At 35.2% G+C, this 18,643-nt stretch overlaps 1 protein-coding gene across 9 annotated transcripts in view; it reads right to left on the bottom strand.

Annotated features, from left to right (window-relative positions):
- Positions 1 to 18,643, bottom strand: part of LOC144295918 (uncharacterized) — a 247,121-nt gene that overhangs the window by 73,524 nt on the left and 154,954 nt on the right. For 5 of the 9 annotated variants that reach the window (XR_013363055.1, XR_013363057.1, XM_077868582.1 and 2 more), the window contains one exon: positions 5,289 to 5,329. The exons of 1 other annotated variant lie outside the window; for it this stretch is intronic. Coding sequence is in view for 4 of the 8 variants with exons in the window: in XM_077868582.1 (XP_077724708.1) it covers positions 5,289 to 5,329 (41 nt within the window). In the remaining 4 variants the exon portion in view is untranslated. Of the gene's footprint in view, positions 1 to 90; positions 2,576 to 5,288; positions 5,330 to 18,643 lie in introns of those variants that run through there. 3 more of the 9 variants (XR_013363053.1, XR_013363056.1, XM_077868586.1) reach the window with 1 other exon arrangement.

Below are 18,643 nucleotides of genomic sequence, written 5' to 3'. Positions count from 1 at the left end.
CGACGTGGGATTCGATCCCCGGTCTCCAGGATCGCGCCCTGGGCCAAAGGCAGGCGCCAAACCGCTGCGCCACCCAGGGATCCCCTATGTTTACTTTTTGAGGAGTTGCCCAACTTTATTTCAAAGTTGAATCACGATATGGTACACCTGAAACTAATATTATACTGTATGTTAACTAACTGAAATTTAAATAAAAACTTAAAAACACACACACACACAACAAAGTGACCACACCACTTTAAACTCCCATTAGTAATGTCTGAGGTTTCAGTTTCTTCCCACCCTCCTTAAAATTTGTTAGTCGTTTTTTTATTATAGCCAACTAGTGAGTGTAAAGTGGTATCTCATTATAGTTTAATTTTCATTTTCTTAATAACTCAAGATATTAAACGCTTTTTCATGTACTTACTATTCATTCACTTATCTTTGAATAGATGGGTCTACAAAAATACTTTGTCTATTTTTATTTGCCTGATCCCAGAGCGTGAAGAGTTACTCCTATGTTTACTTCTAAGAATTTTATACTTTTAAGGATTCCTGGGTGGCTCCCCACAGGGAGCCTGCTTCTCCCTCTACATGTGTGTCTGCCTGTCACTCTGTGTCTCTCATGAATAAATGAATAAAATAAAATAATATACATAGGCATGAATCAGATGTTAATTACCTTAAAAAATAATTTAATTTTATACTTTTAGCTCTTACATGTTGGTCTACAATCCATTCTGAGTTAGTTCTTATACATGGTGTAAAGTGGATGTCCAACTTCATTATTTTGCATCTATAGATCCAGTTAACCCAGAACCATTTATTGAAAAGATTATTCACTTCCTTGCTTAATTGACTTACTTCACTCACTGAAAATCATTTGACCATAAACATAAGGGTAAATTTCTAAACTCTCAACTCCTATCTTAATGATCTATGTTTATCCTCAAGTCAGTATCATAATTCTTTGCTTATTGTAACTTTATAGTAAATATAAATCCTCCAAATTTTTTCCTTTGTGTCAGAATAGACTTTGCCAGGGCGCCTGGATGGCTCAGTCTGTTAAGTGCCTGACTGACTTCAGCTCAGGTCATGATCTCAGGGAACTGCGATGGAACCCCTGAGTCCCTCTATCCTGGCTCTGTGCTCAACAGGAAGTCTGCTTCTCCCTCTCCCTCTGCCCCACCCCCGGCTCATGGATGCTCTCACTCTCTCTCAAATAAATGAATAAAATTTTAAATAAACAAAATCTAAGAAAAAAATAGATTTTGTCAATTTGGGTTCCCTTGAATTTCCATGTGAAATCAACCTGTCAATTTCTCCACAAAGAAGGAGGAGGCGGAGGCAGCTGGAATTTTAATAGGCATTGTAATGAATCTATAGATCAGTTTGGAGAATATTGCCATTTTAACAATAATATGTTCCAGTCCATGAATGTAAATACTTTCTAGTTATTTCAGTCTTTTAAAATTTCTTTCAATGATGCTTTATGTTTCAGTGTAACAAGTCTTTTGTTTCTTTTGTTAATGCTATTCTTAAAATATTATGCTTTTTATGGAATTGATTTCTCAATTTTATTCTGGGATCCATAGATATGCAATTGATTTTTGTATATTGATCTTGTATCTTTAACTTTGTTAAACTGGCTTATTAGTTCAAACAGGGTTTTTAGCAGATTCCTAAGATCTTCTGAATAGAAGATCACATCATCTACAAAAAGAAATAGTTTTACATATTTTCTTTCTATTTGAATTCCTTTTATTTCTTCTTCTTGACTAATTTTCTACATAGACCTTTTAATATAATGTTGAATAATGTGATAAAAGCAGACAGTCTTGTCTGGGTTCTGATTTTAGGAGGAAAACATCCAGTCTTTAGCTACTTAACATAATGTTAGCCGTGGGGTTTTCATAGATAGCCTTCATCAGGTTGTGATAATTTCCTTCTATTCCTAGTTTGTTGAGTGCGTTTATCACACAATGGTGTTGCATCTTTGTCAATGGATTTTTTTTTTTTTGCATTCTGAGATTATCATGCAGTTTTGACCTATATGCTATTAACATGATGTATTACATTGATTAATTTTCATATGTTGACCCAACCTTATGTTCCTGGGATAAATTCCACATTCTTGGTCTATATATTCCTTTTCATATGTTTCTAGACTCAGTTTACTAGTCTTTTGTTAAGGATTTTTGTTTTTATATTCATAAATCAAAATGATCTCCAGTTTCTTTCTTTGTTGATGATCTTTTTCTGATTTTGGCGTCATAGAATGAATTGGTTGGGTATTCTCTTCTGTTTTTTAGAAGAGCTTTGAAGGATTGTTGTTAATTCTGCTTAAATATTTGGAAGAATTCACCAGTAAAGCTTGAACTTGGGCTTAAACTTTCCTTTTTTTGGGTAGTTTATAAACTGCAAGTTTAAAATCTTTACATGGGGGAATCCCTGGGTGACTCAGCGGTTTAGCGCCTGCCTTTGACCCAGGGCGCAATCTTGGAGTCCCGGGATCGAGTCCCACGTCGGGCTCCCGGCATGGAGCCTGCTTCTCCCTCCTCCTGTGTCTCTGCCTCTCTTTTTCTCTCTATGTCTATCATAAATAAAAAAATAAATCTTTAAAAAATACATAAATACATAAATACATAAATAATAAAATCTTTACATGTTATATATATGTTCGGATTTTTTTATTTCTTCGTGAGTCGGTCTCAGTAGTTTGTCTTTCTAGAAAATTTTTCATTTTGTATAAATTATATAATTTGTTGGCATACAATTGTTCATAACATTTCCTTATAATCCTTTTTTATTTCTGTCAGATCAGTGGTGACGTTTTCTCTTTCACTCTTGATTTTAGTAACTTGAGTCTTCTCTCATCTCTTTCTCTCTCTTTTCCCTCTTCGTCAGTCAGTCTTCCTAAAGACTTGTCAGATTTGGGGCACCTGGGTGGCTCAGTAATTTAGTTTATGCTTTTGGCTCAGGTTGTGATCCTGGGGTCCTGGGATGGAGTCCTGCATCAGGCTCCCCACAGGAAGCTTGCTTCCCCCTCTGCCTGTATGTCTGCTTCTCTCTGTGTGTCTCTTGTGAATAAATAAAATCTTAAAAAAAAAGACTTGTCAAATTTTTTTATCTTTTCAAAAAGCCAACTTTTGGTGTCATTGATTGTCTCTATTGTTTTTCAACTCTAATTTGTTTCTATTCTAACTTTTAGTGTTTCCTTCTTTCTGCTTGCTCTGGGTTTCATTATCTCTTCTTTTTCTATTTTCTTAAGATGAAAGTTTGGTTATTGATTTGAGATACTTCTTTTCTAATATAAGTGTTTAGTTATAAATGCCCCCATAAGCACTGCTTTAGTTGCATCCCATAACATTTGTATATTGTGTTTTGTTTTCATTTATTTCAAAGTATTTTCTAATTTCACTTGTGATTTGATTTTTTTTTCCTCTAGTATGTACTTTTTTGCTTCTAGTTTCATTGCTCATGATTATGTCTGGTGAGGTTTATTTATGTGGCTTTTTGTAGCAGCAGTTCATTATTTTTATTGATGTTTTATATTCTCCTTAATAAATGTATTGCAATTATTGTCCATTCTATCAATAGACTGGTTTATTTTCAATTTTCGTCTATTATGGCTAAAACTTTCATGTCTTTCACTGTACATACAAAGTCATTTCTCTTTAGTATATTTTTAGAAATGAAATTGTTTGATCAGGATAGGCTTAATCTAAATGTCATGCCCTGTAAGACTATGATTCCTAAGTGTATAGCTTATAGCTTGAATTCTAAGAAAAATAAGAAGTCATCTGGGCTGAAATAAATAAGGTATCTGAAAGGCTTACTTGAACACTTCTACTTTACTTGCTAAATTTGGGGGAGCATAATGCAATTAAGTTTTTATATATGTGTGTGTAATTGGTCTGCTCTAGTGAGAGTGTTTTGGCCAGGTATTTACTTTGGGGTTTTCACTTGTTCATTATGTTCAACTTTTAAAAAGAAGTTGATTATATAAACTTAAAAGTATGTACCATGTGCTTTTAAGTTTGATCTAAATAAGAAGAAAGCTAGAGAAAGGAATTTATTTTAGAATGTAGATGCTGGTTTTCTTTGTTCATCTAACATGATAATATATTAATAGACTTAGGGACTAAGTACCCCTAGGATTTTAAAATTTTTAGAGGAAGAGTTCAAGGTTAGTAAATATAACACAGTATAATATGTGAGTAATTGTATCTATGTTTATATAAAAGCAGCAGTAATATATCAAATATGTATCAAACATGCTTATAGAATGCATGCATTGAGGATTTAACACTCTCTTTGCACCGAAGACCAAGGTGCATTTTATTTTATTTTATTTTATTTTATTTTGTTTTATTTTATTAAAGATTTTATTTATTTATTCATGAGATACACAGAGGGAGAGAGAGAGGCAGAGACACAGGCAGAGGGAGAAGCAGGCTCCACGCAGGGAGCCCGACGTGGGACTTGATCCAGAGTCCCCAGGATCACACCCTGGGACGAAGGCAGGTGCTAAACTGCTGAGCCACCCAGGCTGCCCCCCAAGGTGCATTTTAAATGTAATGAGTTAGAGGCAGGAAAAGTTTGTTTCTTGTGTTTTCTTGGTGAACAGGATATGTCTGTGAATGATAGTTTCTATTGTGATGTGTCTGTAAGTTCATTTAGATTCCACTATAAATTAAGCAGATCACTAGAGATGAGGGCTGATGGAAGGAAACATATAGTTAAGACTATCCAACAGTTATCATAATCATTACAACTTTTTTTCAGAAGCAATCCTTCAGGAAAAGACTCTATCTAATCACAAAATCCAAATGGTTTCTTCTATTGTGCTTTTCTGTTTGTGACCAAGGAGAGTGTGTGGGAAATAACCAAAATGTTTCTAATGAACATTTTTCATTGAGCATAGGAAGAAGTCTTCTCATCCAACCAAAGGCTACATTTTTGTTTCCTTTAGGATTTTTTTTTAAAGATTCTATTTATTTATTTATTCGAGGGAAAGCAAGAGTAAGAGAGCACAAGTAGGAGTAGCAGCAGAGGGAGTGGCAGAGTGGTCACGACCTGGTCCAAAGGCAGATGCCAAACAGACTGAGCCACCCAGGCGCCCCTCCTCTAGGATGGTTTAAGGACACATGTCTCACATATTCATTCAGAAGAAACAAGATTAACATTTGACTTTACATTTTGTTTATAATTTTAGTGTTTTCTTATAAAAGATTTTGCAAATTTGACTTAGACTGTAGTTCATTATTTGGTAATTAAAGAAATTAAGTAAATTCCATACCTACCTTTGTTAATTTCATTGAATTTTCTACTATAAACATATTTCCTAAAAAAAAAAAAAAAAACTGTAAAACAAATTTAAAAAGAAACCAAACCAGGAATAGTAGATACTTTAAATTACCCAAAGGTATATCAACAAGGGTAGCTTTCTAAAAAAAAAAAAAAAAAAAAAAAACAAGGGTAGCTTTCTAAACCTTGTTTCATCCACCCACAGAACAGAGTTTCTGTGACCACACGATATGAAAAGATGCTCTACAATCAATAAGTCTTAACAGTTTTTCTATTCTTATTATGAGTAAATGGACAGACTGTGAGACACACACACAAATTATTTTTAATTAGTGGCCTAATTTTAATATTAATATTAATAATTCTAGTAATTCAGAGTGAAATGACATAATTTTTGAAGCCTCATTGTAGAATTAAACACATGTCAACAACAATTTTGAAGGCTTTTTTATGGGTTCTGCTGTTTAGTCATGCTGTCCCAGTTTGTACCTATACAAATATGTCTACATTTTTTCATGTAGACTTATATTAAATTTGATCTTGTCTGTATTAATTTATTAATTCAAACTTTTGAAAACTATTTTAAATAGTAAAAATAGGGACACTTCAGTGGCTCAGTGGTTGAGTGTCTGCCTTTGGCTCAGGTCCTGATCCCGGAATCCTAGGATCAAGCCCTATATCAGGCTCCCTGCAGATGCTTCTCATCTGCCTATGTCTCTGCCTCTCTCTCTCTGTGTCTCTCATGAATAAATAAAATCTTTAAAAAAATAATAAATAATAAAAATAATATCTATTATATTTGTTATCTCTCACAGCTTACAGTGGCTCTAAAATTTGACAATTGGCTATGTCTTTAGTCAAAAATACCTGAAAGTGAACAGGGTAACTGTACAGCAAAATACAATAAAGAATAATCTTAAAAAAAAAGAATAATCTTTGCAGAGATCAATTTCAGATCTACACCTCTCCCTCTCTCTCTCTCTTTCTCTCAGAGGAATAATAGAGTAAGTCACTAAGACATTGAAAGAATTGATCAAATCATAAATAAGAAATGTATAGCTGGCTGGCTGAACAGATCGATGGATAGCTAACAAAACTCTGAGGGAGTGGTATTTTGTTAAGGGAGGTAATGAAATGTTAAAGACAATATTCCATCTTTAGCCTCAATGAGACACCTAGGGAAAGTCTATTGAATGAGTCCTCCTGTCTGACAAATATTAGTAGTGAAAGAAGTTACTAAGAGAAAGGCCAGAGAAATAATAAAAATTATTTTCCTTAGATTGGCTCAATTTTTTGAACGATAAAATGTATAGTAGTTTATGCACTAAATAAAGCTTCAACCATGAATTACAGATCTTCCCTTTCCAAAAAATAGCAGCATTTGACTCTTAAAATTCCTTGTTTTCCTTCCCAATCCAAGAAAAAAAAAAAAAAACAGACATATAAAAAAGCCCAGTTCTTCATTTCATGCCCAGAAAGTAGGTGTGTGTGTGTGCATGTGTGATTTCCTGAGGCATATTTTGTGCCTCAACACTCACTAAGACACAAGGTTAAATCTGTGCTGCCCATTTGCAGCTGTAAAAACCCAAATATTGAGCAGAGCTGCAATTTAAAGGGTATGAAATAGTACAGCTTCCTAAGGCACAGATATATGAATGAAAATGTCAGAGAAATGTATTCAGCACAAATGAAGGAAAAGTTTTTAAAGATTAGAAAGGGAAACAGATATTCTTGAACATCTAGTGTGTGCCAATAAGTTTAAATATATAACGAGTTGATTCTTGTCATATATTCTAAACAGCTGATAGGAAGAAAATAGAAAAACTCAATTATAAGTTTCAAGTAGCATTTTTTGTTGTGAGTACAAACTTTATTTTAAATATTAAGATAAATGTGTTTCTTTTCCTAGATAAACCAACCTAATGAGTTTTACAAGCATAAAAACTAAGAAAACATGTCTTCTGGGTAAAAAAAAAAAAAAAGATTTGGGGCAATGTGTTATGTAAGAAGCTAAACTATTCTATGAAATGGGGAAAAGATGGTTAGTTTCTTGTGGTTGCCAATTCCTCTGCAAACAGTAGGGGTAAAAAAGAAAAAGCTATGATCATAATAAAATCTTCCCTTTAAACTCAAATTGCTATTATTACTTTAAAATATTTATTTTCTTAGAACCAATCTAAAATTCCCCTTACTGATATATGCTGGTCTCCCACATCTGTGTCTCCCTTGTCATGGTTTCAGTTACTTATGGTCAACCATGGACTGGAAGTTGGTGATTTTCCTTCTGACATACTGTCAGATGGTCAGTAGTAACCTACTGCTATGTCAAATACCCACCTTATTTACTTCACTTCATCTTATTTTGTAGTCATTTTATCATCTCATGTCATCAAAAGAAGATAAGTGAGTATAGAACAATAACATATCCTGAGAGAGAAAGACCACAACTCTATAATTTATATTATAGGATATTGTTATAGTTTTTGTATTTTGTTAATATCTATTGTTGTTAATATCTTTAATGTGCCTAATTTATAAATTAAACTTTATCAAAGGTATGTATGTATAAGAAAATACATAGTTTATAGGGTTCAGTAGTATCTGCATTTCAGGCATCCACTGGGGATCTTGGAACAAAAATTTATATATTTTTATGTATTTGTATATGTGCATGTATATATTCATCTTAGCCTGTTTAGGCTGCTATGCTAATACCAGAGAGTGGGTGGAAGTTATGGAAGCTGGGTAGTCTAAGATTAAGGTGGCAGTAGATGTGGTGCCTTGTGAGAGCCCACTTCTTAGTTCATAGTCAACTGTCTTCTCACTGCGTCTTCACATAAAGGAAAGGACAAGGGAGCTTTCTGGAGCCTCTTTTATAAGGGCACTAAATCCCATTCATGAGGGCTCTGTCCTCATGATCTAATCACCTCCCAGAGGCCTCACCCCTCAATATCATCACATTGGGGATTAGGTTTCAACATATGAATTTGAAGGGGAAACATAAACATTCAGTCGATAGCAATATATATGTGTGTGTGTATGTGTGTGTGTGTGTGTATGTGTGTGTGTATGTATGTATATGTAATAAAATTGGCAGGAGAAAACACAGACTTGGTGTTTATGCTGAGCTGGAGGAAAGCAAAACATTGACTTTGGGGAAAATTCTATTGTAAGATTATTATATTCTTTTAGAAATCTTATGGTTAGACTGTACTCCACATTGTGGGGAGACATAAGACATTTTCCCCAGGTGTAGTAGAAGTTCTCATGGCACATCTTCCTGCATACAGTTAAATTCTGGAGCAGAATTGAAGAGGTAGAGGTGGAGTAGAGAGAAAACGTTTTTCCATCTCAAAGTCACAAAGAGTTGGAGGACTGAATTGAAACAGGTGAGATTACTTGAGGGCTGCCCTGCTGGAAATGGTGAAGTGGTAAGGCTCCTATGATGTGGCAAAAGGCCAGGATCATTGGCAGGGTCTGGAGGTTTGCCACAGTGAGGCAAGGTAAGAGCTCAGTAAAATGGAGAGGACCTGTAATAGGTCTCAGTCTTGTTTGTGTATTTGAGAACTTTTAAGTAGTTACTTTTAGATATTTTTATTGCTGGAATTTCCATCCATTTCCTCAAGCCTTGAATAATGTCCCATTAAAAGTTGTAGCTACATTCTTCCTTTGCCACAGAGGACTGAGAACAGGCTCTGTACACCATGCTGGTAGTGATGCTATATAAGAGAAAGCATGGCAGCCAGAGGAAAATCAAGATGATTTCTTGAAGTAGCAGGAATGGCACAAGGGAAGAGCAGAACCCCAGAAGACTACACTTAGATGACTCTGTGGAACATCTAGACCTAGTGGATTCCCCAAAATGTTCATGGGAAAACCAATGGTGCAACCAATAACATGGTAAAAGACTGACTGCTCATCATCAAGTGGAAGTATAACTCAAACCATTAAAAAAGAAATTTGACTGCAGTCCAGTAACTCCCAATAGACAGAAATTACACACAATATATATTATTTTCCAGTAGTTAATTATCATGGCAACTCTTTGAAGTAGATATTTGAATTTTGTTTCATGAATGAGAAATTGAGGTTTTGATAAACTAAGTTTCTTACCAAACACCATATGGCTCCTAAATATCAAGTCTAAGTTTTAGGTTGAGTTATATGACTTCAAATCTTCTGTTTTTTCTTTGAACAACGTGAAATATTAAAAAGTAATTAAGATTGGGGCACCTGGGTGGCTCAGCTGGTTAAGGGTTCAACACTTTCTTTTTAAGATTTATTTATTTATCTTAGGGGGAGGAGGGGTAGAGAGAGAAGGAGAGAGTTTTAAGCAGACTCAGCCAGGACTCGACCTCATCACCCTGAGATCATGACCAAAACTGGGAGATTTAACCAACTGTACCACTAAGGCACCCCAAGCCTCTGACTTGATTTTGGCTCAGGTTATGATCTGAGGGTTGTGAGATCGAGCCTCATGAACCTCTCTCTCCTTCTACCTCTGCCCCTCCCCCCTCTCGCTCCCTTTTTAAAAAAAAAGTAATTAAGATCTCGTTAATGAAAGAATTCAGATAGAGTTCAAATGACAAAATGCCTGAGGATGTTATAAAAAAAATCATATATATATATGATATATATATATATATCATATATATATATGATATATATATATATATATAGAGAGAGAGAGAGAGGTTGGACCAACAGTTCTAATATACTGTGATCCTTACTCTTTGTGCCTGCATTAATTATAAGCCATAAATCTAATCCTTCAGGTGATATTTTCAGGGAAGGCCGATCTCATAGCACATTATTCTCTGATTTTCCTATTCCCAAATATATTTGATGAACTGAAACAAGGAACTCTTGAGAAATATTTCAGAATAAACAGGAGACACTGGACATGCTGTAGCATTTTTTAAAGAAAATAGATGACACCTGGATGACACTTCACTGTTTCCAAGACTGTTGCAACATCAGCCATTAGCAGTAGGGTTAAATGTGATGATTTTAATGACTTCAGTGCCGTGCTGGCATGGAGATAAGTACAGTCTCCAAAGCTAGCCAGCACACTGAGGGAAAAGCCCACTTTCTGCCAAGGTAATGAAAATGTTGAAGGTCTGCCAGGGTTAATTAATAACATAGTGAGGAGACCCTGTTCACCAATGGTCACTTGGAGGTGAGCCAAGGACTGCTTGAGTAAAGCTGGGCTGCCTGCCATCCTGGTCATCTCACTAGCTGCAATCACTGGGTGCAGAGAGTCAAACGAATATTTTGTCTTGACCTGTTTGTACTAAAAGCCTCCCTTCTTTCCTTTAAAGATATGACTCAACTATAGAAAATAGAGTTCCCAAATGTCCTTTCTTTGGATCTCAAACTGGTCTTCAGTTCTATCTACATTCTTCCCGCTCTGCCTTTCTCTTAGATCTGGTACCCTAATGCCTCCAAAAACTTAATTACAATCTTCTTATAAGAATTTTTTTCTTCATATCCAGAAGACTATCTGTAAATATTTACAATTTTTAAATGATAGACCCACTGGACTGCCCCATCCCAAAACCATTCAAAACTACCCTTCTCTCTTGCCCCCCTCTGCACTAAATCATTCAATATCTGCAGACATCCAAAACTCTTCTATACCATTCTCTCAAAAGCTATCATTTCCTCATTTATATAAAGTAGGAGAGCATTTGTCTGAAGAATAATTTCTGAAAACAAAATTATATAGGGATTTTGTTATTTGAGGACTTTGAAATAGATTCTGTACTTAGATTTTTTTCAGAATTATATGGTCTTCCCAAATTCCAGAAACATTCTCAGTTCCAGTATTATACTGCAACAGATGAAGACTTTTAAAAAATCATCAGAAATTCATTTATTTGGTCAATAAGTATTGCTGGTTTCCCTAACAAATGAGCAAATAAATCAAGAAATGGAGTGCATTCCAATTGTTATCTAAGATAACTTGAAAATAGTCTGAAGATAATAAAAAAAACCTGGCAAGCTATTTTAACTACATGAGAAAAAAAGGAGAAAAAGAATTAAATTGTATCTATCAGAAAAGATTTGATAAATCCTGTGCTGTGATGCTGCCTTCTTTGGAGATTGCTTAATAGCTAGTTCTGATAAATAGGCAGGGCCAGGGTTAGGATTAGGCAAGTGAGGCACTTGCCTTGGCCACAGAATTTAAGAGAGTGCCAAAGTCTCAGTAAATAAGATAAATAATACTTACATGTAATATTTTTTGGAAGTAAAAATTCATGTCAAAATTTATGATGAACAAAATATCAAAACCTGCACTACAGGCAGGATCAGCTAATGGGTGAGAGCTAAAAAAGAGAATAAAATTGTTTGGCATAATTTATAGCAATCAAAATCTCAACTACAAAATCTGAAAAAATTAAAAGTATAACTACCATATGATCCAGAAATCCCTTTCTGGGTGTATATTCAAAGTAAACCAAGTCAATATCTCAAAGACATATCTGCATTCTCCTATTCATTGCAGCATTATTACAATCATCAAGACATGGAAACAATTGAGGAGTCCATTGACAGATAAATGGATAAAAAAGATGTGGGGGATAGAAAGACAATACAACTGAATAAGGTTATTCAGCCTTATAAAGAAGAAAATTCTGCCATTTGCAACAACATGGTTGAAGCTGGAAGACATATGCTAAGTGAAATAAGTCAAAGAAAGACAAATGCTATCTGATCTCATTCATAAGTGAGGAAAAAGAAGTCAAGCTCATGGAAACAGAGCTGAAAAGTGGTTGTCAGGGGCTGAGGGATGGGGAAACTTGGGAAAAACTTGGTCAAAAGATAAAACTTACAGTTTTAAGGTAAATAAGGTCTGGGGATCTAATGTGCAGCATGGTGACTATAGTTCATATACAAGACATTTGCTAAGACAGTAGATCCAAAATGTTCCTATCACACTAAAAAAATAGTAACTATAAGAAATGATATGTTAATTAGCTTTCTTGTGGTAATCATTTCACCATGTGTACATAGATATCAAATCATCACATTGTATGCTTTAAATATATATCATTTTATTTTTCAAATATACTTCAATAAAACTAAGGGAAAAAAACCCTCAACTATAGCACAAAAAAATATGTGATGGGAAGAAAGAAAAAAAAAGTAATTTAATAGCTGACATCAGAATCCCTTTCAGGAAAAAAAAAAAAATCCCCTCTATTGAGAAAAGCAACTTTGATCAGCCTTTCTGGTTGTAGGATGTGAGCCCTCAGAGCATGGCCTACATGGGTTGGAAGTGAGAAAAAGAGAACCAAATACCTTGTTAATACAGAGGGAATGATTTTCAAGGTATCTGGCCAGGCTGAAGGAGAAAAGAAAGAACAAGAAGAAAAGAAAGCCAGCTCCCTATGAAGAGGGTCATGAAATTTTTAAGAGCATGGTTGTCTACAGTTCTATTAAGAGTGATTGGGTCTGCTGCCTTGACTGCAATTACTACCTTCACTGGCATTAAACCTTCAGAAAAATCTGCCATATATATATATGTGTGTGTGTGTGTGTGTGTGTGTGTGTATACTCAAGAATATATATAGTGCTGAGTGAAGTAAGTCAATCGGAGAAGGACAATCATCATATGATTTCACTCATACGGGGAATATGAGGAATAGTGAAAGGGATTAAAGGGGAAAGGAGAGAAAATGAGTGGAGAAAATTAGAGAGAGTGACAAACCATGAGAGACACCTAACTCTGGGAAATGAACAAGGGGTAGTGGAAGGGGAGGCGAGCGGGGGGATGGGGTGACTGGGTGATGGGCACTGAGGAGGGCACTTGATGGGATGAGCACTGAGTGTCATACTCTATGTTGGCAAATTGAACTTCAATTCAAAACATATATATTATAGAAAAAAAACAGTCCCTGTCAGGAATCTGTAAAGTATTTATATATATAATTTTCAAATTCAGTGCTTCTACTTCTGGTAGGAAACAAATGCAAAAATTTGAGTAAAAATTATTTCTACAATATTTAGTGTGTACATACAGAGACTTAGTATGTTATAGAAGATTTAAAGTTTGCCACAACAAAAACTTCTTAGTGACAGGAGTTCTTGTCCTTTTTTTTCCATCGAAGTAGCCCCCAAATCTGGAGAGTCCTAGGGCCATCAGAGGTATACAATAAATATTTGTAGAATAAATTAATAAAGTTTTATATTTTATATTTACAAGGATCTCATGAAACTTTTATGGGAGTAATTGCTTTCATTTGATTTTTTTCTTTTTCGGATTGTTATAATTTTTTAATAATTCCAGTCTATAACTACACTACAAAATAAGTTATAAAAAACAAAGATAAACATATAATAACAAAGTTTTGTTTCATCCTTCAGTCATAGTAATTTCTTTATTGGTTTACTGTCAAACATGATGTTTTAATATACCTCTCTTGAAGAGATATATATAAATATATATATATATATATACTATATATATATCACCATATTAAAGATTTTAGTAAGTCAAGAAGGAAGGAAACTTGTTTATCTTTGTTAGTACTATTTGGAATGACTAATATTATATCCCAGTGAAAGCTTTTTTGAAGGAAACATAACAAAATATTTTGATACACTGGGGTACTTGGGACCATCTTCTAAAATCCTCAACTTTCTTCTAGCTTCAGCTTATTAAAATATTTTGTATAAAAAATACAAAAAAATCTGATATTTTCACTTTCTGAATTGTATAGAAGCACCACAATCTTTCCACCTACTGTATATTCTTCTAATGCAGGAAAGCCCACTCTATACTCCATGCATGCAGTCCATTTCTTAGTGCAAAACACTCATATCCAAATATCTGTGGGGTTTTTTTTTATCTTTTATAGGTAAAAATCTCACATCACTCATTGTCAGATAAATACGAATCAAAACTACAATGAGATATCACCTCACATTGATCAGAATAGCTAAAATTAACAAGTCAGGAAACGACAGATATTGATGAAGATGCAGAGTAAAGGGAACCCTCTTACATGGTTCGTAGGAATGCAAGCTGGTACAGCCACTCTGAAGAACAGTATGGAGGTTCCTCAAAAAGTTAAAAATAGGACTACTGTATGATAGAGTAATTGTACTAGTAGGCATTTACTAAAGGTCATGAAATACTGATTTGGAGGGGATGCATGCACCCCAATCTTTATAACAGTATTATCAACAATAGCCAAATTATGGAAAGAGCCCAAATATCCATCAACTGATGAATGGATAAAGAAGATGTGGATAAAGAAGATAAAGATATATATATTATATATATATATTATATATATATATTAGAATATTATTCAGCCATCAAAAAGAATTATATCTTGCCATTTGCAGTGATAGGGATGGAACTAGAGAGTATGCTAAGTGAATAAGTCAGTCAGAGAAAGACAAGTACCATAAGATTTTACTCATACATGGAATTTAAGAAACAAACATACATGACTGAACATAGGGACCAAAAAAGAGAGAGGCAAACCACAAAACAGACTCCTAACTATAGAGAACAAACTGAGGGTCACTGGAGGGGAGGTGGGCATGGGGATGGGTTAAGTGGGTGATGGGTATTAAGGAGGGCACTTGTTTGAGATGAGTATTGGGTATTATAGGGAAGTGATGAATCACTAAATTCTATACCTGAAACTAATATTACGCTGTATGTTAACTAATTGGGTTTTTAAAAAGTATTTTTAATTTTATGTATTCATGAGAGACACAGAGAGCCAGAGACCTAGGCAGAGGGAGAAGCAGGCTCCCCACAGAAAGCCTGATGTGGGACTCGATCGCAGGACCCCAGGATCACACCTTGAGCCAAAGGCAGATGCTCAACCACTGAACCACCCAGGCATCCCAACTAACTAGAATTTAAATAAAAATGTAGGGATCCCTGGGTGGCGCAGCGGTTTGGCGCCTGCCTTTGGCCCAGGGCGCGATCCTGGAGACCCGGGATCGAATCCCACGTCAGGCTCCCGGTGCATGGAGCCTGCTTCTCCCTCTGCCTGTGTCTCTGCCTCTCTCTCTCTCACTGTGTGCCTATCATGAATAAATAAAAAAAAAAAATTTTTTTTAAATAAATAAAAATGTAAAACTACAAAAAAATAAAAATAAAGGTAAAAATTTGTTTAAATAACAGTCTGATGAGTAATATACATTAATTGTAGAACATATAAAAGAGTAGGAAGAAGAAACTTAACATTATTCATAAACCCACAGCTCAGAGATAACAGAGCTAAAATAAATGTCTATCCATTTATCCATATCTTCTAACATAAATACATTTAGGGTACTACTGTGTTTGAATGTTCTACTAACTTCTTCAAACATAATCATGTGCATTTTCTCATATCATTATATATTCTTCAAAACCATGAATTTGTGACTGTGACAATATATTATAAAACATAATAAAACTCTTTAACTTACTGTTGATATTTAAGTTATTTCTGGTTATATATAAATAACACCATGAAGAAAAACTAGCTTGTAAATCTTCGTGTGAGAATCATTTATTATTCCTTCTATGGGGAAAAAACCTGAGGGGGAAACTATAAGATCAAACGACATGATCTTATAAGGTCATGGGACTTTTTTATGCTATTAGCATTAAAATAAAGTGCTCTAAGATCCCATCAATTTGAGTTTCTGCAAATTATTGGAATAGATATACTGATGTCCTTATCAAAAGACACCAGAAAGAATTTCTGCTTGGTTGTGATACTGTAGAAAGACAAGCCTTTACCAATTTCATTTCCAAAAGGAGCATGATCCAAACACTAACCCTGAAGTACCCCAAGGAACACAATACAAAGAATCATCCTAATGGAACAGATAGCAAGCATGTTTGGAAAAGAGACTGCACGGGAGGGAGGTTCATTAATATTGTGATGTGCTGAATTTTGTCCCTCTTACCCTTTCAATCTTGCATTTCATCTACCATCAGACCTGTATGTCCCCTAAAAAAAGTATATGTCAGGGACAACACGTGGAAATCAGAAAAGGAGGAGGTGTAGAACATGTCTCTATTACTTGAAGAAAGTTATCAGTGAGATGAGACAGACTCAGTTCCTGGGGAGCTTCCAAATGTATTGTTTACCAATTGATTCATCTTAGAAATGGAACTATAAAACACTAGGACAAAGGATGGTCTTGCTTACCAAATCTGTTCCCCCACAGGGCAGCATTATGCATTTCCAAAACTTTATAGGCCTCCTTCAAATGACTCAAGGGATGGGAATCTCACCACCTCTCCTGGGAGATTCTTTTATGGCCTCTTAAGTCTCACCCATTATGAAAGTCTTCCTGATGAAAGCATTTTTTTTCTTTTCTTCAGTTCATTCATTACCCTTAGATAATCCCCTAAAGACCACCTCCGCAATCCCTCTCCTTCTCTGGGGTTTATACTTTCAATTATCTGCAAATGGCTATCAGGCCCCCACCCCACACACATGCGCATATACTCCTTAGCTCTTCAGCCAACCTACACACATGTAATTCTTTTAATCTTTCCTCATACATCAAAACCTCCAGCTGCTTAATCATTTTAGCTCCTCTAATAAGCAGCGAATTTGAAGGGGGATTATGGTTTCCTTCTCAAGCTTTTCTCATGTCATCTGTATCCCTTCTCCTCAACCACATGCCAGATTTCTGTATGCCAATAGCCATTCATCAACGGAAATGAGGGTTTTCTGGAATGCTGTGTTGTATAGTACAAAAAAAAAAAAAAGATCCTTCCTACCCATAACTCATTTCTAGGGCAAATCAATATTTATACAAACTAATAAGGAGGAAAACTCTGAAAGATATCTACCCTAAATTTTCAAACAACCAAGAAACTTTTTAACTATAAGTAAAATTTCAAAACAATGTATCTCATTTAAACATGGATTGAGGACTAAAAAAGGAAATTCAACCACTTTTGGTATAAGAAGTGTTGAAGAATTCACTACTCACTTCTTTAATAATTAAAAAAAAAATGGCTTAGTTGAGTGCCCTGAATGAAGAGACTCGTTCCTTAACCACTGTCTGAATAACTGGTTGATCTAAGATCCCTCACAGGACATATACACATCCTTTACTGTAAGAGGGATCACTAGGTGAGCATCACTCTCAGTATACAACCTCAGGCTCTCCCCTCCCCACTGTTTATCCCAAGTGTGCTAGCACCCAGCCTCCCTCTGCCCTATGAACATTGCGTGCACCCTTCAGGTCTCCAGGATCACATCTATCACTCTTCTGCCTCACACACATGTCCTTTACCCATCTCCCTGCCCTCACCCACCCACACCCCTACCCCTTGCCCTTGCCCCAAATATCAACTATCCATCAAGGTCTAGCTTCAGCTCCATTTCCTCCAGAAAACCTGCCCTTTCCTCTAGGCTTCATATTTGATGTCTGTGACATTAAAATATTATCTTGCATTATCCATTCTCCACTTTATTGGTGTTTGACAGTCTTGCCTCACCACTGATTTAAAAACCACTTTATGGCAGAGATGATATCATATTTCTTTGCTATCACCCAAAAGAACCAATGTATTGCTCTTCAGTAAGTAGGTGCTTAATAAATGTTTCTTGATTCCTAGTGAAGTGAGAATCTCAAAGAAAGCTCCCATGCAGTGAATTGTTTTACGCATTCAGAAAATATTTATATTTATCCTAAAGTAGAAATAGCTCCGCATTTAATGTTCAAAACTGCTCTCTTTTCCCTCAGTTTCTACTATTGAAGAGTGATTAAAATTAGCAAAGTCAGTAGATACATAGTCCTTGTGGGTTATACAAAATTTCTTTTCCTGGTTTCCGGTATTAGGTCTAACCTCTTATTCCCTGTAAAACTCTGCCCTTTTTTCTTTCTATTACCACTAGCACATATTTTTTGCCTTCCAAGGAACTTTGCCTCAGCCTCTATTATGCATTCTTTTGTTTTCTCCCCCAAGAATAAAAAGTATGGAATCAGCTCTCCCAATTGTTGTGAAACCTACTAATCAGAGATCCACATCATTAGTCAATGTACAACATGTAAAAAGATCACAACAAATCACTCTTGTCTGCAAAGCACACTCATTTGAGGCCCTGATTTTTGTCTGAAGCCACATCATCATTTATTGTAAAACTCATGTGTTACTCTTCACTTTTCATCTTCAACAACTGAACAATTAGCCTGGAAGTTAAAGTAGTCTTCTCCAAATTCCCAGCAGATTGGAGAATCTGGTAGATATTCTTCAATAGAAAGAACAGCCTTGCTTTAAAATCTGTTTTCCTTCACTGATCATCCCACACTTTTTAGAAACTTTTGTTTTCTGCAGAGATTCAGCCTTCTGATTAGTTACACTAGG

This window comes from Canis aureus, chromosome 24 (assembly GCF_053574225.1).
Source record: "Canis aureus isolate CA01 chromosome 24, VMU_Caureus_v.1.0, whole genome shotgun sequence".
Taxonomy (NCBI): domain Eukaryota; kingdom Metazoa; phylum Chordata; class Mammalia; order Carnivora; family Canidae; genus Canis; species Canis aureus.
Note: the sequence above shows the minus strand (reverse complement) of the source record. Positions and strands in the feature narration are given on the sequence as shown.